The 23,909-nt window shown below is 38.2% G+C and overlaps 2 protein-coding genes and 2 long non-coding RNA genes across 4 annotated transcripts in view; 1 reads left to right on the plus strand and 3 right to left on the minus strand.

The window, feature by feature from the left end:
- Positions 1 to 426: 426 nt before the first annotated feature.
- LOC103510792 (fatty acid synthase-like) overlaps positions 427 to 23,909 on the minus strand; it is a 30,924-nt gene continuing 7,441 nt past the window's right edge. The window contains exons 2-4 of the mRNA XM_026824760.1: positions 7,455 to 7,667; positions 1,664 to 1,795; positions 427 to 741 (exon numbers count right to left, since the gene is read on the minus strand). Coding sequence (XP_026680561.1) covers positions 427 to 741; positions 1,664 to 1,795; positions 7,455 to 7,667 — 660 coding nt within the window. The remainder of the gene's footprint in view (positions 742 to 1,663; positions 1,796 to 7,454; positions 7,668 to 23,909) is intronic.
- On the minus strand, positions 8,792 to 10,922 carry LOC113468095. The gene is made up of 2 exons (XR_003391955.1): positions 10,755 to 10,922; positions 8,792 to 9,694 (listed from the first exon to the last, which is right to left on the minus strand). It is a non-coding gene; the product is annotated as an uncharacterized LOC113468095 (long non-coding RNA).
- LOC113468091 (E3 ubiquitin-protein ligase RNF31-like) lies at positions 12,666 to 13,702 on the minus strand. Its single transcript, XM_026824756.1, has 2 exons — positions 13,420 to 13,702; positions 12,666 to 12,948 (listed from the first exon to the last, which is right to left on the minus strand). The coding sequence occupies exons 1-2, from the start codon at positions 13,661 to 13,663 to the stop codon at positions 12,698 to 12,700; spliced, it is 495 nt and encodes a 164-aa protein (XP_026680557.1). The 5' UTR covers positions 13,664 to 13,702; the 3' UTR covers positions 12,666 to 12,697.
- On the plus strand, positions 22,418 to 23,741 carry LOC113468094. Its single transcript, XR_003391954.1, has 3 exons — positions 22,418 to 22,560; positions 22,992 to 23,163; positions 23,673 to 23,741. It is a non-coding gene; the product is annotated as an uncharacterized LOC113468094 (long non-coding RNA).

Consider the following 23,909-nt stretch of genomic DNA (forward strand, 5'->3'; position numbering starts at 1 on the left):
GCCCAGGTAGCCATCGGGTTCGATTCCCACCGCGCGCAGAATTTCCGTGAGACCGATCTGGGAAATGTGGAGAAAAATGTCAAAACAAGTAGCTTGTCAGAGAATGGAGGGTAAAAATCGCAATTGCTTTTTATCTGTCAATCCTACGCTGGCAGTCTAATGGTGGTTAACCTACCTTCTTTAGAGCCCCTAACAGCCTGTTAACGTAACAGCCCTGCTATGCCCATACAAATCAAATGGAACTTAACAGGCTGTTAGATTAACAGACCTTGTAGTGACTGAAAAAAAAAAAAAAATATTGGTAAAATTAACTCTAAATGTATTGTTATTTGTAAAATAAGTTCTATTTTGGGTATCGAACCCGGGTCACTTACATGGCAGGTCACAAAGGCTACGAAGGAGTTCAATATATCGTGAAATATCAACTTATTGACTCCAAGTTACCAATAAAGTTTTTTTTCTTCTTCTTTTTTCAAGTTTTACTACGGGTCTCGAACCCGGGTCACTTACATGGCAAGTCACAATGGCTACGAAGGAGTTCAATATATCGTCAAACGTAGTCGGATCATCACTGGTGATTATCTTGACGATGTCCAAACCTAAGGGTCGGTACACACGATCACACTCGAATATCGCCTGACGGAAAGGCGCGAACCACATGAGTTCCCGAGCCATGCCGGGCCATTGCGATCCCATACCGGCGTACACAAACCACACGGGACGCTTGATGGGTTGAGTGAGCTGGGAAATGGGACAGAATGGGTTAAAATTAAGAATTGTCCGGAACCACAAAGTGAATTTAAACTCGGTTCAACTTTAACTATCGGATTAAAGCAATCTGATTGGTCGATTAAAAAAATTTCAGCCAATCAGATTGCTTAAACCGAGATTAAAACCTAAACGGAGTTTAAACTCACTTTGTGGCTCCCCGGCCTAAGGTAAGCTTATTATTTAATAAGGTGTAAGGTGTATTTAAACCACCAAGTGCTTGAAATTGGTGGTACCTACTAGGCATTGAAAATTTGAGTTTATTATTTAGATATTTATTTTATTATTATTATTATTATTATTATCATTATTATTATTATTATTATTATTATTATTATTATTATTATTATTATTATTATTATTATTATTATTATTATTATTATTATTATTATTATTATTATTATTATTATTATTATTATTATTATTATTATTATTATTATTATTATTATTATTATTATTATTATTATTATTATTATTATTATTATTATTATTATTATTATTATTATTATTATTATTATTATTATTATTATTATTATTATTATTATTATTATTATTATTATTATTATTATTATTATTATTATTATTATTATTATTATTATTATTATTATTATTATTATTATTATTATTATTATTATTATTATTATTATTATTATTATTATTATTATTATTATTATTATTATTATTATTATTATTTTTAAGAGGTGAGAGTAAGATGCTAATAACACCCGCACAGTATTAATATGATTGACAATACTGTAAAACTATTGATCATGTCCAGGCGGTATTACACGTTATTATTGTACTGAATTACCAGAATTACAAACTTCATACAATAAAAGACATAAGTTAACGCTATCAGAATCAGATTTATTACCATACACTAAGTTCAACTTACCAGGGATCCGTGCACAGCCTTGGTGGGCGTTGGTAACAGTGTGTAACCACTGTAGAACAGACCGTTGATTGGTTCCTTGAACACTTGGTTCACCAGGGAACAGAAGTCGTTGTTATACGGCATCGTCTCCAACTGAAAATGGTAAGGAACAAGAACATAAAATCCTCATTAATAATCGAAAATTCATGAAGAATCCAAAAGATTCTACAGCCAAACTTGGGTTAAAAAAAAACTTTTAGGAGTTTGAAAAAAAAAAAACTCCCCTTTTAGGCGCTTTGCTTCAAGGATTTATTCTTTTACATCCATTACATGATCAGAAAATTTTCAGCCCGGAGAGGAATCAAACCCATCACCTCCGGGTTAAAAGTCAGATTGCTGTGTGCTCTACTCGGCCTCAGAGGTGCGCCTAGACAACTGGATACTCAAAATTAGGTTGTTGGGACTCCCCATGCTGGAAAGTCTGGCCAGATACCTCCGAAATCGTTCAAATTGCCCACAAAACAGCCAAGCATATAGGCGGGAGAGTTTTTCAGAACTGCTAGAAATAATGTCCTAGTTATTAAGTAGTAACGTCATCGTCAGTATAATTAATAGCACAGTTCCTAAAGCGTCGTACCTTCGTAGCATATATTTTCCGCAGCATAGTTTTCCAACTGATTAGTATTTCGGACAAAATTAAAACAAGCCCAAAACAAAAGGAATGACACTGAATCTAGTGTACCTGACCATTATACTGGGATGTTTACTGGCAGATGGTCACACAAAACGACATACTGTAAAACATGGTCACTTCAATCACTATCAAGCAAGAGACAATGATTCTGATAATTTAGATGAGGGAAAGTGGAATCATAATGCACCAAGAGATGGATACTCAGACCACAATAAGGTAGATGGTCAATCAAATGCCAATGTACCAAAGGATGATCAATCAAATGATAGGCCAGAAGATGGATACTCAAACAATATTATATCGAAATATGGTCAGTCAAATGATAGGGAAAAAGATGGACTATCAAATGGCAATATACCAAAGTATGGGCAATCAAATGATATGGCAAGAGACGGTGACTCAAGTCGCCAAATGGACAAAGATCACTCAAATGCAAATATAACAAGTCATAACTATACTGACAAAATTAAAAATACCAAAAATACTACCAAACACAATACGAGAAACAGAGTCTCCCATTATACAAGTTATATCAAGAGAAGAGATAGTCGTGAGTTGTATGACTATAATCTAAAACAGGGCAAAACACTGAAGGAAAAATCAGAAGCTATCAATGCCCTTATCTATAAAACCAAGGACACGTAAGTACCTAAATGTGTTATGTGAAATAAGTAAATTCCATTTGATTTGTGCCAAATTCACATATTAGTGTACTTAGTAAAACACTCATGACCACCTAGGAAAAATCTCATCAAAGGCTACAAAGCTGTTGTTGTTTCTAAAGTTAGCTCTATGTCCAAATTGAGGTTCAGAAAAGTGTAAACAGTGTTCAAGTAACGGAAATGAACTTTTGAAAGAAGGACAAACTTATTAAAGATGTCATTGTATTGATCGTAAAATAACTTTTCAATCAGTAGTTTTTCTTTCATATGCCAGGATACTATATTTTTAACCTCTTCAATTTTCCTTTTCTCTCTTTTCCAGTCTACGAACAGGCACAGCGAACAACAGCCTGAACGCAACGCAAATTTCCTCGTACAAAGCCCTCCTAGTCCTTTCATATGCCAGGATACTATATTTTTAACCTCTCCAATTTTCCTTTTCTCACTTTTCCAGTCTACGAACAGGCACAGCAAACAACAGCCTGAACGCAACGCAAATTTCCTCGTACAAAGCCCTCCTAGTCAAACTGATTGAAGAAATGAACGATATCAAACATGAGATGAAAACTAAAAGCGAAGAAGAAGCCGCTCGCCCGTACAAACAGATATTCCAATTCCATACCTTGCGAAACGAGTATGTAGAGGATTTACTGAGAGAAAAAGTTGAAGGAGAAATGCCCAGGTGGAAATATCACAATAGAACGGAAAATAAGGGTGAAAGTGGCAGAGAAAAAGTTGATACAAGAGATCACAATAGAACAGAAAATAAGGGTGAAAGTGGCAGAGAAAAAATTGATACAAGAGATCACAATAGAACAGAAAATAAGGGTGAAAGTGGCAGAGGAAAAGTTGATACAAGAGATCACAATGGAACAGAAAATAAGGGTGAAAATGGCAGAGGAAAAGTTGATACAAGAGATCACAATAGAACAGAAAATAAGGGTGAAAGTGGCAGAGGGTGAAAATGGCAGAGGAAAAGGTGAAACAAGAGATCACAATGGAACAGAAAACAAGGGTGAAAGTGGCAGAGGAAAAGTTGATACAAGAGATCACAATAGAACGGAAAATATGGGTGAAAATGGCAGAGGAAAAGTTGACACAAGAGATCACAATAGAACAGAAAATAAGGGTGAAAATGGCAGAGGAAAAGTTGACACAAGAGATCACAATAATCACGTAAAAAAACATGTAAAAAACAAATTACTCAATAATGAACAAGAAAAGCAAGCATATGAAAAACTGGACTATCGATACGTGCTAATAGAATAGAAAATAAGGGTGAAAATCTCAGAAGAAAAGACGATACAAGAGAAGGACTTGATCACGTAAAAAAACATGTAAAAAACAAATTACTCAATAATGAACAAGAAAAGCAAGCATATGAAAAACTGGACTATCGATACGTGCCAAGTAATCGAAAACCTAGTGAATTTCGCACTAAACACAACACGTACAAAACCCATGGACAATATGGGCATGTTCAAAGTCTAAATAACAATCTCAGAGAAATTGAAGACCAAAAGATTCCAGAAGAAAGAAACAAAGATGATTCCAAAAACGATTTTAAAAAAACTAGACCACATCTGTTCAGATTTAGACACAGATTTCAATCGCTTAGACATACACCCAAAACCCCTGTCGATAGACATATTACACGTTATAATAGACACGATAGATACACGAAAATACGACAAAACGCTGAGAAAAATGCTGGCACACACCGCAAAATGTGGTATGAGGAAGGGAAATCCCATGAAACTTCGAAGAAGATAGACATACCCCCAAAACCCCTGTCGATAGACATATTACACGTTATAATAGACACGATAGATACATGAAAATACGACAAAACGCTGAGAAAAATGCTGGCACACACCGCAAAATGTGGTATGAGGAAGGGAAATCCCATGAAACTTCGAAGAAGAATGGAGAGATCCACCAGAAGAATGACAACGTACTACTAAATAGGAAACGTAAAACAATCTGTGGAACTAATGATAGGCACAGAAAGAGAATTAATGTTGAAAATAATATTGGGCAACACAAATATGAGGACTTCAAGAAGTTCGATAAAGTTAATATAGATACAAATGACGACCATGTAAGTGAAAATAATGATATTGGTGACTTCAACAACAAACATGAAACAAAAACAAGTAACATCAATAGTTTTGATCAAACAAATCCAAGAGGTGTTTTCGCAGACTATTCCGACATTAGGAACAAAGGTAAAGAAGATCAAGAGACTCTGGAAGAAAACGTCAATGAAGGTAAAAGCCAAGACATAAATACAAATAAAGAAGCTAGAGGTGAAGACCATGCTGAACATGTGAATAAAGAACCAATAGACAATGATTTTGAACACCACCATATCAGTGGAAATGAAAATTTCCCAAATGTAACCAAATCAAACAGTGAAAATAATCTAGGAAACACAGATGAACGTTATTTACTGGAGGAAATTGACAACAAATCCAAAGAAGACCCAGGAATTGACAGTAGCTATGACGAAATCCAACCTGCCTATGAAGACGAAATACCACCAGACACACTTGAAAACGAAAACGAAAGATATGCCAAGAGTAACCAAAACGAGAGATATGGCACAAATAACCAACACGAAAGACCTAGACAGCATACAAGGCATACTGGCAGAAGTAAGCATACAAGAGGAACTGGAAATGAAAAACCGTATGTCCAAAGTAGCAATCAAGGAAGAAAGGAAAGAAATCTCGGCAGGAAAAACTATACAATTGACACATACCAAGATGATAACAAAGACATAGGAGAAACATTTGATGACATACCACCAACATTTGATGACAAACCACCAACATTTGATGACAAACCACCAACATTTGATGACAGACCCCCAAGCGGTAACATTTTGAACCAAATGGCATCTCTGTTTCATGTCAAGCCAGTTGTGGCACACCTCACAAACGAGGCAGCTATCAGATACCCATGTGATCCAGGAACGGGGATTGGTCTGTCTATTTTGTGTTTGGTGTCGTTCGTATCCATACTGAGTATGGTGCTGAGCATCACCAACTTTCTGCTCAATGATGCCCGTGCCAAAAACATATTCTCGTTTCATAGTAAATGAATGGTTTGTTAAGTTCAAGATGATAACAAAGACATAGGAGAAACATTTGATGACATACCACCAACATTTGATGACAAATCACCAACATTTGATGACAGACCCCCAAGCGGTAACATTTTGAACCAAATGGCATCTCTGTTCCATGTCAAGCCAGTTGTGGCACACCTCACAAACGAGGCAGCTATCAGATACCCATGTGATCCAGGAACGGGGATTGGGCTGTCTATTTTATGTTTGGTGTCGTTCGTATCCATACTGAGTTTGGTGCTGAGCATCACCAACTTTCTGCTCAATGATGCCCGTGCCAAAAACATATTCTCGTTTCATAGTAAATGAATGGTTTGTTAAGTTTATTGTGAGTGTTGTAATAAATGCTTTCTTAGACGCTATCTATAATAAAATAAATAAACTCCCGATGATTTCTGTAATAAACGAAATGAGTTCTACAAGTTTTATTCATGTAGTCTGTTTCATTATGAAACTTGAAAGATTGTCCGATATGGATGAAATTTTGCAAAAAATCAGCTCAACAAAAACGCAATTTGGGGATCTCGTTAGTAAGTTAGCATAATGGGGAGAACATGACCCAATTTCCGAGTATACACTTCACTGAACCAGAAGTTTCTTTTATTGTGAGTGCTCTGTGTGAAAAGCCATGCGAACTTTTTGGAGTTTCTCCATTTTAAGTATACACTTCACTGAACCAGAAGTTTCTTTTATTGTGAGTGCTCTGTGTGAAAAGCCATGCGAACTTTTTGGAGTTTCTCCATTTTTCTCTTAAAGGCAACTTGAATCTTGGTGCATCTTACCTTCTGGATGATACTGGCAATTCCCTTCTCAGTTCGACTCGACACAAGTTTTGACGATGTCCAAACCTAAGGGTCGGTACACACGATCACACTCGAATATCGCCTGACGGAAAGGCGCGAACCACATGAGTTCCCGAGCCAGTTTATTGTAATAAATGCTTTCTTAGACGCTATCTGTTCAAAAGGTCATGTAAAATAGAAAGTAAATAAAAATAAATGAATTCTCGAAGATTTCTGTAATAAACAAAATGAGTTTTAAAAGTTTTATTTTGACTGTTTCGTTGTGACACTTTTTCGACTTTTGATAAAATTTAGAAAAAATCAGCCCAACAAAAATGGAATTTACTCATTATATTTTACTCCATCGGTCTTTAGGGGTCTCGTACGGGCCCAATGGCTGAATAAGTTTTACATAAATACAAAACTTCATTGAATCAGGAGTTTCTTTCATAGCGATTGCTCTGTATACAAGACCATGCGAACCTTTTAGAGTTCATCCATTTTTATCTGAAAGACAATGTTGAATCTTGGTACATCTTACCTTCTGGATGATACTGGCAATTCCCTTCTCAGTTCGACTCGACACAAGTACCAATCTAGGATACGGCCTGGCGTTGTTCTTCTTCTGGTCTTCCTTGGTTTTGGTCGCCACTACTGGATGCCGTTTGAGGAGAACATGAGCCACGGTACCAGATAGGGAGAAGGAGGTGACTGCCACCAGGTCGCCAGTCAGGGGGGTGGGCTCGGTGAGAACCTGGAAAGAAAAATCGTTTTTTTTTATCTTTAAAAAAGAATACCAATGTTAATATGTAATATGCACCTCAAAAGAATAGAATATACCTTGTTTGTCCTGCTGGGATAGGACTGAAAAGTCTCTTTACCAAAGCGGTCTAAACAAGGGCTGTGTCAATCTATTTACAGCTAAGACGGTACCCGATAATTCTGCTAACGAAAAATTGATGAGTGCATACTAGCCCGTTCAGAAAAAAATCATAGATGAAATAGGTAACAGCTACACTAGATTCATGTGGTCTGTGTCGTAGTATGCCCAATGACCATCGTGTAGTATATATAGATGTAGATCTGTCCTAGGACAGGTTTCAACACGACGTTCTCCACTTTTCTCGATCTTGGGCGTCCTAGAAGAATCCGTAAAGGTGTGTCCACACATAGTCGATCGATCATCTATCGGTCGTCGATCGATTTTGACTATGTTTGGACACACCTCAATATTATATGATTATATCACGTCAAAACATAAACCGAAATGATTATTATTGCTAGTCTAGTTAGCTTAGAGAGGAGCAAGTCTGCCTTGTAGAAGCGCTAGATCGCGGGTTCGATTTCAGCCCGGGGCGAACTTCATCCTAAACACAGTACTGTAGTTCTTGGGATTAGACCAGAAAGTAACACGTTGCAAAATAAGAGTACATTTTATTATCGACTTTGAGAATGAAACCCGAGACCTTCTACATCTACATAGATGACAAGCAAATGCTTTACCACTAGGCTAACGAAGAAAAAAAAAAAATGTTGGTAAAATTAACCTAAATGTATTGTTATTTGTAAAATAAGTTCTATTTTGGGTATCGAACCCGGGTCACTTACATGGCAGGTCACAATGGCTACGAAGGAGTTCAATATATCGTCAAACGTAGTCGGATCATCACTGGTGATTATCTTGACGATGGTAAAAGTTTGAATAAAAAGAACAAAAATAAAAACATGACCAATGTTGGATCACTAAGTATAAAGGTCCAAACCCCTGGAGAAAAAAAGAAGAAACACAATTCAAGTACTTTGAGCACTCCAAATAAAAGTTTGAATAAAAAGAACAAAAATAAAAATATGACCAATGTTGGATCACTAAGTATAAAGGTCCAAACCCCTGGAGAAAAAAAGAAGAAACACAATTCAAGTACTTTGAGCACTCCAAAACAATCTTCTGCATTGATGAAACAAGTTTCTAATTCACCTCAACTTAAAACAACTCCATCAGCCTCCAAAATGCAGTCTTCAAAAGTTGATGTTTCCCCCAGACTGAATTTAAGTGGCTCGAAAAGTGCTGAGAAAAAACGTTTGCAAATGCAGAAACATTTGAAAAAAAGTAACCAAACTCCACCGAAACCAAAATCAGCCTTGGAGAATTTTCTGAATTCGGTTGACAAATTTTAAATAAAGTTATATTCTTTTGTTAGAAGGTGAGTACTTATCCTACTTTTACATCCCTGTTTCCTGATTTCATAAAAATCTAACTGTAGAGATTGTTGAACTCACCAGAATAGAAAGAAGGAGATTGAAAAATGCAACAGTCAAACTTATAATTAGGTGTTTTTTATTTACTTTACTTAAGTATACTTTGCCTCATTAATGTGAATAATGTGCTAACTATTTACTAATAGGTATGTATTTCTTTTGTTCTTTAACATGAAGTCCCCTATATCAAATATTTTGTTCAATGCTAAAAAAAAATATGTATATTCTGGGTGTGATTATTGGTACATATTATAAAATCTTTAACTTAAAGGTATCTATTATATATAAAATAAAAAAATCACCCTTTTAAACTGTGGTCTCATTCAACATTCACGCACTTTGATTCTGCTTAGTCCGCTCTCCACATATTTTTCAATGTGCAATGTACTCCATGCCATTTGTTTATCAAGTGAAACTCCTTCCCTTCGCTTCCGACTTGGGGTCTTCTCTTGTTCAATAATGAAACATTTAGAAATCAAACAATTCTATCTACCTTCACTCTAGTGGAATTTCTTCTTGAATTATCTGAAATCAACAAGAAACACGTTTTAAATGGACATGTTGAGACATTTATCCAGCGAATCTGTGTTCTATGCCTTCTCTATTTTTTCCCCAATCCTCAATGACGTTTTATCTTTTTCCTTGTGATGAGTAAGTAGCCTTTTAATTGCTAAGGTCATATCAGGCTTTGCTAGGATGTGGGCAAGCTCTCTCCTCATTTGTACTCACGAGACCTTAATATGCCTTTTAATTGCTAAGGTCATATCAGGCTTTGCTAGGATGTGGGCAAGCTCTCTCCTCATTTGTACTCACGAGACCTTAATATTAATACTACTAAATGCATTATTTTCCTAATTATAGATGGGATTTGTAATTATAGATACTTTACTAATTATAGATAGGATTAGGAAAGTAAAAACGGATGTCCTCCTGACTCATCCGTTCAGATACAAACCATGCACAAAGTTGCTGAAGTTAACTTTAATTTTTCTCTTTATTTTATTATGAACAAATTAAAATGTTAGGCACTTGAAATGGGGAGGTTAGTTTTTCAAACAGAAAAGGACCAAAAAATGCAAATACTTGAATTACGAATACCTATGATAAAGAGAGAGAGAGAGAGAGAGGAAAAACTTTACCACTGTGAGAGAAAAAAAAATAATGGAAAGTAAAAATGATTGCCAAATGAGCAAAAAAGTTCATGTGGTTAGAACATATGATTTTTAATACCCAGTCAAAAAAAGCCTTGGACATTTGGGGAAACCTGATGAGTCGTGCCATGTACCAAATTGCAAATGAACGCTTGAATTAACTTTGGACTTTCTTGTACTAAATTTATTTTGAACAAATATCGAAAGTTATAAGTCAGTGCATTTGAAGATGGGCCAATCAGTTGGTAAAAAGTTTAGATTGAGAAGATCTTTAATAAAATACGTTTTAAGTGCATTGGTTGTGCTTCACTTTCTTCACGTTAGTCAGTGCCATTCTCTCCCGTTTATTAAACAAACTTTTGCACAAAACTTAGGGTGAGTTTTTTGTACACTAGGTGAACTTAAATATCTAGTAAACAAAATCTAGTTCTGACCTTGATACAAATGTCTCGGTACAGCTGGTCCGAAGCGTCTTTAGATCTTTCCGGCAAAGTTTTTCCTCGCCTTCGTAATTCTTGAAGCAGTTCGTTCAATTCAAAAATGAACACGGGGTCCAATTTGAATTGGTGAATTAGTTTGGCCAAATATTCAATATAGTGGGTCCTTGAAGAAAAAAAAAATCACACTATAGAAAAAAATTCACACCATAAAAAAAAAAATAAATAAATAAATAAATAAAAAAAACAGGGTAGGTAAGCATTACTGGAGCCCAAAAAAATCTCGGGGTAAATTGGCAGGGTAATTTTTCGTCTAGACAGGAGGGTTTACCTTGACTAGGGCATTGTGAAACACGTCTACCGGAGTACCATATGGGCGGTTAGGGAGACGCTTTCCGGCACGTCTCACTATGGTCTCCAAATCGTCGGTACTCAAAATCGGAAGGCACTCTAACTTGTGCTGGAAAATGCGCCCGCTTAGGTGCTCAATATAGTGACGCCTAGTGCAGGGTGAATATGGTTATTATAAGATTTTAGCTAGATAAATCGACTTCTAAGACATTTCAAATTTTGATGAATCACTGTATTATTGGATAATTTGTGGATTTGGAACATGTAAATGGAACCTATTACTCGTATGCTACGTACGTATAATTATTATAATTTCATGTATTTTCATACGTTTCTCGTACACAGTATGCTAATGGTAACCCCGGAAAAATCTGGGGTACTTGTGCACAAGTCACGTCCGTGGAATATTGCTACCAAAGGAACTGGCACAAACGAGTAGTGGCCAGTGTTACTATAGGGTTAGGTTAAAGGTTAAACGCAAAAAAGAGTTTTCACAATTAGAGCAGTGATTAGTGTTATTATAGGGTTAGGTTTAATAAAAAAAAGGAGCTTTCTTTTCCACGGACGTGACTTCTGCATAATTACCAAATCTGGCTTTAGCTAAGATGGAATGACTGAACTTGACTTGGATTTTGACCTTTGATCTTCGACCCTTGACATTGAATCAATAAATTGCAGACCAATACGTCTTGCTGAGGACATACAGGATATGTATATCTTCAAGGTGTTTGAACCTTTGGTAGTGGTCATTTGAATTTGTGACTCATCTGAATCCTAAACTAGTCTGATAGCTCAACCTCCACCTCTTGAAGTCACGTCCGTGGAATATTGCTACCAAAGGAACTGGCACAAACGAGCAGTGGCCAGTGTTACTATAGAGTTAGGTTAAACTTAAACGCAAAAAAGAGTTTTCACAATTAGAGCAGTGATTAGTGTTATTATAGGGTTAGGTTTAATAAAAAAAGGAGCTTTCTTTTCCACGGACGTGACTTCTGCATAATTACCAAATCTGGCTTTAGCTAAGATGGAATGACTGAACTTGACTTAATCGCTAGCTGGCTCAAACAATCTCCAATATAAAATCCAACACAACACAACATCCCTTCTCTTCAATAAAGTTAGGAGCTTTGATTTCGGAAATTACTTGTTATCAGTTGAATGATAAGCTGATAAGGTCTGAAACTTTGGTCTGTCTGTCCTGCCTGAGAGATGCTAACGTGCAACACAACATCCCTTCTCTTCAATAAAGTTAGGAGCTTTGAATTCGGAAATTACTTGTTATCAGTTGAATGATAAGCTGATAAGGTCTGAAACTTTGGTCTGTCTGTCCTGCCTGAGAGATGCTAACGTGGTTCATATCATTTCCTGGAATTCCTTGAGATGCATATGATTCCTGATCACTATCGGAGTGTGAAATAAAGTTTCGTCAATGGCGGAGTTGATGCCAAAAATTTCTAGTGGAATTTTAATTGTGTTGAGCATAAATGCTTGTCACAAATGTCGTTCCCCGCTTAATATACTACGCTAAATTTTATGACTTGAATTAGACTCGAACCACCAACCTCGAGGTTCAAAGTCCACCGTGCTAATCACTGCACCACTGCGGTTGTTGTTTTTTTATGAAGAGGAAGAAAACAAGTTCTTACTTTGAGCAACTTCTGGAGGTCTTGCGGGTCTTTGTCTCGCAAGTAGAACAGACAGTTCCGCGGATGATGGGAATGGAGGCCCAGCTTTTCACAGTAGGGGGACACGGTGCACTTGGAGCCCATGATGAATTCCCGGCCACAATCCGAACAGAATTCGAACTTGCACGAGGGACATGTGAGATGCATGCAGCCGCCTGTAGAGGGCGAAAGAGTAGAGACGTGAGATGACATTTTTTAGAAGACTTGATAAAATAGGGACTAAATTTAATTAATGAAAAAAAAAGACGTTTAATAAAGGAAACTGTGACAACGGAGGTCTTTTCGTACCGAAATCGAAAGGAGGACAGGATTGGAGATAGTCAGCCATCCCGAGAATGAACATGTTTAGAACAAAGCCAGGGATCGTCAACCCGTCGATCGCGAGCTACCAGCTTTTCTGGTAGCTCACAGCTCGCGGACAGTCGCAGAAGTTAAGCGGAACTCTTATTAGTTCCCAGAATAAAAGTACCCAAGGGTCTTCTAATCATCTGAGTAGCTTGCGACCCATAAATGTTTGGCTACCCCTGCACTAAGCTAGCTAATAGAAAGCCTGAAATGACATTTTTCCCCGGAGACTTTTTGGAAAAATGGGGGGCTGGAACTCCGTCAATGTGTAAAAAATTTACCTTTGGCCAGAGCATATTTGGATCGACACTTGGGACACACAATACCATCGTTTTCAATGAGGTGTTGGGAGATGGTAGAGTTCGGATCACTGAGTTCCAGCCACGCACTGTACTCATCGCATGATTTGCGTTCGTGCTCCTTGGCCCACTGTGAAAGAGAAACATTAAAAATGAGTCCACGATAAAAATAAATCCGATGACGATTGCGGCGCAAACGACCTACTAAAAGGTTAAAGCTACTCATTCGGAATGAAAAAAAAAATATTACCAATGAATAATAATAGTGCTTATTTATACTGCTCGCATAGGACTGAAAATTCCGTTTGCTCTAGCAGTAGGCTGCTATTATTATTGTGGTCTAATTCTCAAATTATACTGAGGCGTAGTGGTCACTGCGCTCGCCTTGCACGCGGGAGACCCGGGTTCGATTCCCGGCGGGGTCAAGAAATTTGTATCATGCAAATGACCAATACTATAAGCTCTTGGTCCGGGATGCAGTGCTTGTTGGCGATCTCCCGTATGTCGGCCACGATGTCCTTGATGGAGGCGCCCTCGCTGATCTGCTCCTCCAGTTGCTCCTGCAGTTCCTTCTTCGCCTCCTGCGAGGCCTGCGCCATGTGGAGCTTGACAATGTCGGCCAGACCCTTCTCCTCAAACACGGTACGGAAGTACTCGTCCGAGCGTTTGTTGGGCGGCACAAACTCCATCAGTCTGAAATTATCCGCCAGTTAGTAAAATTGTATACCTAAAGTTCAAAAATGGACAAATTTTATTCTATGTATAAAAAAAGTTTGATATCTCTAACCGTTAAGCTAATAAAGCGATTTTTGTTCCCAAAATTATAGATATCACCACCAAATTTTTACCACGAAATACTGATCTATATCAATATCAAATATCTATGAATTTCATAATTGGTTCCCATACTTTATTTATGGCCACGATTTAGGGTGTTCTGCTCCCACTATGCATCGCAGAAAAAATACTAGGCTCAATTTCTTCATTTTCTACACGGCTCTGTTGAGGACGCTTTGATCAATTAATTGTTTGTTGTTGTTACTACCATGGTTTGTTTATTTATTTTCGTCCATGGCGTAGTGGTCACTGCGCTCGCCTTGCACGCGGGAGACCCGGGTTCGATTCCCGGCGGGGTCAAGAAATTTGTATCATGCAAGGTTGTTCACTCGATTCTAACCCATCTTTTGGAGCAGTTGAGCTTAACTTATCATTGGGGGCAGTTGCCTCTACACCTAACCCTCAGAGTGGACTTCTTGTGTATGGAATTAAGCTATTATGTAACTAGGTAGGTTGAAATGATGAACATATACTTCTTCACTATTTGTAAAATATTATGGGTTTTATTTCATTTTATGGACTGGTTTCGCCGGTGAAGGCATCTTCAGCGTTACAGAAAAATAATATTATGTAACTGTTCTTTTCTTTTGTAATGATAATAATTAATTACCAGTCAAATAAGGCCTTAGTTAGACTGCAGGGAAAAAGGGACTTGGCAGTCTCATCCTAGCGTTATAAATGAGCTATAATCTATTGTCTATTCCTGGGGTGCCCAACCTTTTCAGGGAAAGATCGACTTGAATTTTCAATAGTCTTGTGACCTCATTCGACTTCACTCTGAATTTGGTCGAACTTGAAACGTATGGTAGACCTGATATAAATGATAATATACAACCATACACTTAATATGGCATACATAGCTCTAGGTAACTACTGATTAATCCAGACTCACACAGCCTTGGTTCTTCCTATCAGAACAGAGACCAACCATGGACAAGGCTTACTTCTCGTGAGAAATATGAACATGCATTATGAATTTGAAAGGAAATTTATCAGCAACTTCTCAATGATTCAAGTGGTGAAAGGCCCTTGTGTCTTGATGTGTTATTAAACTTAAATACTTGAAAGTTTAAGTGAAACTAGTTCAATCACTTGAATCCTATAGTGAAATTGAAACCAAGTTGAAATTGGACAGCATTAAGCAAAAAGAGCCACCCATGAGGGAAATGGCCTTATGGATGGTTATTTCTTGCTAAATGCTGTCCAATTGTGGTCCTTGTCATTAATGCACTAGGTACTAATTAAAACAACTAAACTACACGACAACACAGATACCTCCTCAAATCTCACGAGAATAATGCGTTCGATAACAACTCGCTGAAGGATTAAATACTCTCTGACTCTCTCTTATCGCTAGAATATGTATATTTCCAACTTGTGTGTGCCTCTGAATATAAACCACACACCTCCTTGTTCTCCAATGGAAATTAACTACACAGATACCTCCTCAAATCTCACGAGAATAATTCGTTCGATAACAACTCGCTGAAGGATTAAATATTCCCTCTTATCGCTAGAATATGTATATTTCCAACTTGTGTGTGCCTCTGAATATAAACCACACACCTCCTTGTTCTCCAATGGAAATTCAAGACAACACAGATACCTCCTCAAATCTCACGAGAATAATTCGTTCGATAACAACTCGCTGAAGGATTAAATATTCTCTCTTATCGCTAGAATATGTATATTTCCAACTTGTGTGTGCCTCTGAATATAAACCACACACCTCCTTGTTCTCCAATGGAAATTCAAGTCGAATGTTTGTTGTAAGGCACGAGCGGGACTGATTGTAAATTCAAAACGAAATCACCAAATACACGGGGGTCTCCTGTTTATTTTACGAGACAATGCAATGCGTACACCTGCAGTTCCCAACAGTACAAGGCCCTATTCGAGAGACAATGGAATGCGTACACCTGCAGTTTCCAACAGTACAGGGCCCTAGTGACTCATTGTCACCGGAGTCCAGTCCATGACGTCATCAAGACAAGTTCAGAGTGCAGAATCCAAAAGAGACAATGGAATGCGTACACCTGCAATTTCCAACAGTACAGGGCCCTAGTGACTCATTGTCACCGGAGTCCAGTCCATGACGTCATCAAGACAAGTTCAGAGTGCAGAATCCAAATCACATCATGGCCAGAGAGATCAACAGATCAGTAGCTCACCGGAAATAACATGACGTATCAGACACATCAGGGAAAGTTCCAATAGGGAGGGATTTACCTGTCTTGGTAGCAGGGCCGTAACGGGGGGGTTTATCCGGTACACTGTGCTACATTTTATGACTTGACTTGACTTGAACTCAAACCACCAACCTCCAGATCGTAAGTCCACCGTGCTAACCACTACACCACTGAGGTTAGTAGGATACATTAATTAAATAGTACCTATGTTACAACAAGGGGGGGAGTAAGAATTAGGTACCAAAATAGACAAGAGAAAGTGATTCCAGCTACATGAAATCCTATGAATTGATTTTGAAACCACAGACAGATGGGTAGGTAGGTACAACTTTGGTTTTGCTAATACCTTAGGTTTAGGTTATAGGTGAAGAAGGAAGGACCAAAAATTAATTTACAACTAGGTACATAAGTGTTTATTCGGAATTCAATTAATAATGAATGCCCACAAATCTCTTGCATCACCAAACTTTGAAATTAAGTACTTGAATTGAAGTGTACAGGTACATGTTGAAAGGATTTTTCAATAGGTAGGTACATCCTTATAGGGAATTAATTTCGAAACCACAGACAGATGGGTACAACTTTGGTTTTGCTAATACCTTAGGTTTAGGTTATAGGTGAAGAAGGAAGGAGCAAAAATTAATTTACAACTAGGTACATAAGTGTTTATTTGGAATTCAATTAATAATGAATGCCCACAAATCTCTTGTATCACCAAACTTTGAAATTAAGTACTTGAATTGAAGTGTACAGGTACATGTTGAAAGGATTTTTCAATAGGTAGGTACATCCTTATAGGAATAATTCTCATTTGTCATTGTGTTGATTAAGTAAAATAACCAACCTCAGTGGTGTTGTGGTTAGCACATTGGATTTTGAATCTGGAGGTTGGTGATGGTGCCTCAAGTCCAAGTCATGTCAACAAATTTAGTAGAGTGTAGGTATTAAGCAGGGAACAACATTAGAGACAAGCATTTACGATTAGTATTTTAAGTAATAAATAAATAAAAAGCTGTCTTTCTTTCTTCATTAAATAAAATGAAAAGCAAACAAAATTTGATAATACTGATAAAAAAAAAGTTTCTAGTTCCCTACTACTACTTTCATACAATGTATTTACTTGCATTTCTGTTTTGACACAACTTTCTTGTATCGAAACAAAGCGCCCATCAGATGTTCCAATCCAATTGGTTTAACTTTTATCTGAAATTGTGTCCCGAGCACAACCTTTTTGAGAAAAGAGATTGACTCAACAATCTCATGAGAGTGTGATAATAATTTGACAGTTGTAACTTTTCTTCTTCTTTCAGTACACAAGCTTGCAGGAGACGATGTATAATGTGGCCATCGTACCTTTTCTGGTTATTTGGGTTTTGTCATTCTATCAGATGGCATACATGAAACATTTGCCCATGTTCAATTGCATCAAAATAGTCTGCGAGTTCTTATGTGTGGTTTTAGGTGCTTTTAATTTCATTTATCAAACAGATTATCTGAATGATAGTCATGAAATCATTGCCCGAGCAATCTATCAGAGCCATTGGTACAACTGCACTCCTCAAGTAAGGAAGATTATCTGTATGTTTCTGAGGAGTGCTCAGCAACCCAAAAACATATCTTTACTTGGTGGCGTTATAATGTTAACCCGCCAACAATTCCTGAAACTCATAAATGGGGCTTTCTCGTTTTTAAATTTCATGAAAATGACAGGCCGGTTATAAATTTTTCATGACAACGAAATGACAGGTCAATTACAAGTTTATTTATTTATTTTTCATTATTATTATTTTTAAGAGGTTTGACAGAGGGAACTGTAACTGCTATGATAGTCTTATCGTCCCGAAATCGAAGAGAGAAGGAAGACAGGATAGGAGAAAGCCAGCCGTTCCGAGAACGAACATTATCCACAGAATAAAATCCGCCCCGGGCGGGAATCAAACCCGCGGCCTAGCGCTTGCAAGGCAGACGCGCTACCAACTAAGCTAACTAGGCTGGCGTAATTATAAGTTTATCAATGTCCAATGCTCGGGACACAATTTCAGATAAAAGTTAAACCAATTGGATTGGAACATCTGATGGGCGCTTTGTTTCGATACAAGAAAGTTGTGTCGAAATAGAAATACCTACAAGTAAATAAGTTCAATGACTTTGCCATTGTTGTCCAAGTCATGAATAAACAAATCTTAGTCTGATGGCCAATCATCCCGACATTTGCAACATACAACTCTAAATACATACCCACAAAAAATAAACAAAAATCCATCCCACCCCAAAAAAGATTAGAAATCAATTTTGTACCCCGCCTTTTATTCACTTCATAATTTTGTTAGCTATACCTACAGCTCACTTTATTTTTACAATTACTATCTATTATAATAACAGGTGAAAAACTTTAGATTGTGGTTATGAACTGGGTTGAGATGAGCTCGGACTATGTGAGACAGGATATTGTTTCTACAGTTTGGCATGGGAGTGGTAACTTAAAAACAAGGCAAGTTTACCAACCTGCTCTTTCCCAACTTGGTACATAACCACAACCTCAGGCTTGTCACACATCAGAACTGTAATTGCACAACTTATAGTCACCAGAAAAGGCAAACATATGAAAATGATAAAGGGAATAAAATTAATGCACCCATTTTCACAGGTTTGGTTTTTCTGGCAAACTACGAGACAATCTACAATAAATAGTCCTTTGTTGCTATTAGGGTGTTGTACCTTCTAATGAAATAATGCCAATGTAATCTCAGTAACAGACAAAAGCATTGACAATAACACCTATATTTTGGTCTGTGATACCATCAAAGATATTATCAAGCACAAAATACTTCTTTGCTAGTTTCACTTTCCACACATGAACTATCTTTAGGGAGCAAGTCTGCCTTATAGAGGCGCTAGATCGCGGGTTTGATTTCCGCTCGGGGCGAACTTCATCCTAAACAGATAAGGTTAGTTCTTGGAACGGCTGGCTTATTCCAAGCACAGAGCTGAAAAAATTTCCCAATGTAAAATCCTCCCAATACTTTTCGATTATTATTATTATTATTATTATTATTTTTTTTTCGTCTTCAGTTCCTTTTAAATAGAATCCTTCAGTTACCTTGATAGCAGATCCATCTGCCTCCAAGAAGTCCACCTGACCAGGATTTACTCTCGCTTTCTGATAGAAGTTCGTGAAGAATTCCACCAGACTGGCCTGGTTAAATCCAACGAAAGGTCTCTCTAGAGAGCCATAGAAGCGAGATTCTGCATGCAGAACTTCACCATAGGAACGGAGAGCGGTCTCGGACCTTTGCAGGAGTAAGACTACGATACCTTCACTACGCGCGTAGCCATTGGCTGGAAAATGAACACCAGAAAATATAATATTAGAACTGTAAGAAAAAGGAAATTTAAAAGGTAACTCGAAAGTCCAAAAGCCAATAGAGGAGGCCAAAATTTAAACATAATTGTCAAATTTCATCAAAATCGGAAATCCGTTCGCCAGTTATGGGCCAGTTCTTTTCACTACGGGGCCCCCTAAGGTCTAATAGGGCACCAAATGAGGACATAAAATTCCTTCATGTGTTGATTAAGTTGAGAGGTTGAGACCAAATTCTGTCAAAATTGTACTAGCTGTTCGCGAAAAGGAGCAATGTAGAAGCTGATAACAGATAGTTTACACTTTGGTCTTAGCCAAAAGGGCACACTACTATCACGTCATGTGAGCTCATGTGACGTGAGGGCAGTGTGACTATCATGAACGAAATTACCTACAATATTATGGGAAAACTTAGAACTGTAAGAAAAAGGAAATTTAAAAGGTACCTAACTCCAAAGTCCAAAAGCCAATAGAGGAGGCCAAAATTTAAACATAATTGTCAAATTTCATCAAAATTGGATATCCGTTCGCGAGTTATGGGCCAGTTCTTTTCACTACGGGGCCCCATAAGGTCTAATATGGCACCAAATGAGGACATAAAATTCCTTCATGTGTTGATTAAGGTGAGAGGTTGAGACCAAATTCTGTCAAAATTGTATTAGCTGTTCGCGAAAAGGAGCAATGTAGAAGCTGATAACAGATAGTTTACACTTTGGTCTTAGCCAAAAGGCCACACTACTATCACGTCATGTGAGCTCATGTGACGTGAGGGCAGTGTGACTATCATGAACGAAATTACCTACAATATTATGGGAAAACTTTGAAGCTTTGAACTACATCTGATTCTTTCTGACTCCCCATGAGCTCACGTGACGTGACGTGATAGTAGTGTTTCTTTAGTCGACTTACCCAGATGATCGAAAGAGCGCGTTTTGCCATCCGGACTCAGCCGATTGAGTCCTTGGAACAGAGAGTTGAGGTTTGCATTGAGAAGCAGGTTGGATACTCCGACAATGGCAGTATCCACTCTCCCCTCTGAAATGTCCTGTACTGCTTGCCTTAACACTTCGATACCGCCGGTCCATGAATTGTCGATGGTGAAACTGGGACCTGGGTGCGAAAAACTATTGTGTGAAAAACAGTGACCCTCAAAGAGGGCTCCTTTATGGCCCCCATTGGCCTCCAAGACCCAAAGTTCCTTTATAAGTGGACTAATTGGGACTTAGGGCGAAATATTTTTCTTGAGCTTCTAGAGACCCTAGAAGGCCAATTGGACAGAAACCAATCAACAAATTTCCTTTATGTTGTTGTTGTTTTTGTTGTAGCAGCAGGCAGCGAGTCATCAAATTTCCACGGTATGTTCTTCTCTGAGATCCAAGTCCAGGAATAAGGCAACATCTTTTGATTTATCCCAAAGGTCTCGTACTGATTTCCTTTATGGGTCGAGGATGTGTATCATAACCTTTTAGAAGTTTTCGCGGAACAAATAAAGATACAATCAAACACCCAGATTTACAGACAAACGATCTGCCAAGTCGTGATGAAATCTCGTTCGGTCAATGAGAATGAGAGAGGGGACGGGAGTAATTATAAGCGGTCAAACTTTCTTGACTTGGCGGGGCGGAGCGCTACCGCGATCCTTAGAACCTGATACTGATATAGCTTAGCAGTGGAATGGATTTTCTCGAAAAATTGAAGAGAAAAAGTCAAGTTTAGATAGAAATTCTTACCTTTCAAGTCGAACAGATACGCAATCCGATTGGCCAGTAGACATCTGACGTGGGCGAGTAACCAGAAGTTCGTAGTCAGTCGTTCATCACAACCTAGTGATTCGTCATCTGAGATACAAGAGTTGGTATACACAGAGCTGTTGGATCCTGCTAGGGATTTCGGATTGATTCCTGTAAAAAGAACAGAGTAGAATAGAATCTATCCTGCAATTCAGGAATAATGAGTCCTATAAAGGTGCGTCTGCCTTGTAAGCGCGAGGCCGCGGGTTCGAATCCCGGCCGGGGCGGATTTTATCCTGACGAGATAATGTTCGTTCTCGGAACGGCTGGCTTTCTCCTATCCTGTCTTCCTTCTCTCTTCGATTTCGGGACGATTAGACCTTAGCAGTTACAATTCCGTCCATCGAACCTCTTTTATTGATAAAAAGAGACCAATTTACCTGCGTCTAGAATAGCTTCAAAGCAAGGCTCGATGAAGCATCGCACAAGAGGATCCAGGACATTGGCCAGACGAGAATGGAGAGAGAAGAATGTCTGATCGAACTTGGTGATGGTCTGTAGCTTGCTGGCTGGCGTATTGTGACTACCTGAAGACGAATTTTAGAATAGAATAAGGGAAAAAATAATTGTCCTGGATAACACAGCAATCACAGCATTTCTAAGTGCCCCTTTTGCAAGTACTGTAGCTAAAAAAATCGCTTTCAAGAAAATCATAATAAAAATAAATAAAAAAATGTACATTCCCTTATTGCAAAAAAAAAAAAAAAAAAAAAAAAGGTATAATAACATGAAGCCTTTTTTTTTAGAAGAGTACATTCATGCCCATAGGCGGCAGGTGTCCCCTTTCAATCGCCCACCAGGGGTGGAAAGAAAGGTCCATAGGTTAATGCACTTTTTCTTTCTGTTCGACAGCCATTATCTCACTTCAGCAACATAGCCAAATGGGTTGTCCTTCAATTTTTCTGGTTCCTTTCCAAATCGCTCGTTTTTGCCCAGGATATTATCGGTAAGTCTAGTTGAAAAATATTTTTTTCAACAAAGTTTACTTTTTATTTTGATTGGGCAGTTTCTTCTTGCAACTCCTGTATTGAACTCCATAATGTGCGGAATGAGATCTGCAAGTGGTGTCTTAGACCGTACCAAGTTCTAATTACCAAAAGTCCATAACTTATAATTGATAGGTCGCTCAAATTTTGCAGACAGCTTCCATAATTAATGATGATCAAAAGTGTTCGCGGGCCGGACCTCGAGAAATGTATGGTTCGGACGCTATTTAACGCCAACTCTTTGGAAAAGCTCAAAAAGAGTTCGCAATGCTCAGGCCTTTATTTTTCAGCCAAAGTCGCTCGAACTTGGCATAGAGATTCGACAAATTATATAGATCAAAATTATCCTTGGGTCCTGTTTCTAAAAAAATTCCTCGTTTCTTCTCTTCAGGTAACCAGGAAATCGATTATGATGAGGCGTCTGCTCCCCCGAAGGTTCCTGTGGAAGTGGAGACATCTGATATTCCGGTAGCCTGTGACAATGCAACCACCATGTACCAACTGCAGAACTTGGCATCAGAGGGATACCACTCGACATCGTACTCTGAGATTAACTGTACGAGGTAATGCAATCAACCTTTGTTTGAGTCATTCCACAAGTCTCTTCGAAAAATCATCTAGGGCGTAAAACTAAAGATAAATTCATAGGAACTAAATCCTTTTCCTTGTGGACACCATATCTCAGGAATGGACATCTTCAAAGTTTGAGGCTATTGATATTCGCGTATTTACGGATTATCAATGTTCATTTGGCTCGAAACTTTGTAGCCCTAATTGGTTTTTGCCCCAAATAAAACTTTTTGGACTTCACCGTGAAAGATATTCCGGGGAAAAAAAACCCCTAACTGTGTTTATAAAAACTGACCACGCTAATACCTGCCACCTCACGCTCTGAGTGTTGCGTCGGAACGTATGTGGCGGATAAGGGCCTTGGACTCGGGTCTCTCAGACCTAGGTCTTGATCTTTTTCCAAACAATCACCTCCGACTGTCGCTGACAGACCTTGATGATCTGAGCGTGAGAGGCTGGCATTATACACAACTGGTGACAAGTAGCTAACTTCTCCTTCCAGGCCATTCTTCGTGAAGCCAATCCCTCACACACCAATCTCCTACTGATCGTTGTAAACACACTCTACCAAACGCTGCTACAGGAGATTTCGAATCAGAGAGCAACACGTATCAAATACAACATCAGCAACAACAACCAGTACGATAAGACCAGATACTTTATGTACGATTCACTACACTGAGGAACACGGACCTAATGCCTCAAGATCCTGGCGTGCAAATAAGCGCACTACATCAAC

This window comes from Diaphorina citri, unplaced genomic scaffold, assembly GCF_000475195.1.
Source record: "Diaphorina citri unplaced genomic scaffold, Diaci psyllid genome assembly version 1.1 scaffold643, whole genome shotgun sequence".
NCBI classification, from domain to species: domain Eukaryota; kingdom Metazoa; phylum Arthropoda; class Insecta; order Hemiptera; family Psyllidae; genus Diaphorina; species Diaphorina citri.

Excerpts from the sequence above, each read along its gene's own strand:
- LOC113468091 (XM_026824756.1), bottom strand. The coding sequence starts at position 13,663 with ATGAGTAGCTTTAACCTTTTAGTAGGTCGTTTGCGCCGCAATCGTCAT. Across the intron at positions 12,949-13,419 it reads CAAATATGCTCTGGCCAAAG|GCGGCTGCATGCATCTCACA; the intron begins GTAAATTTTTTA and ends CGCCCTCTACAG.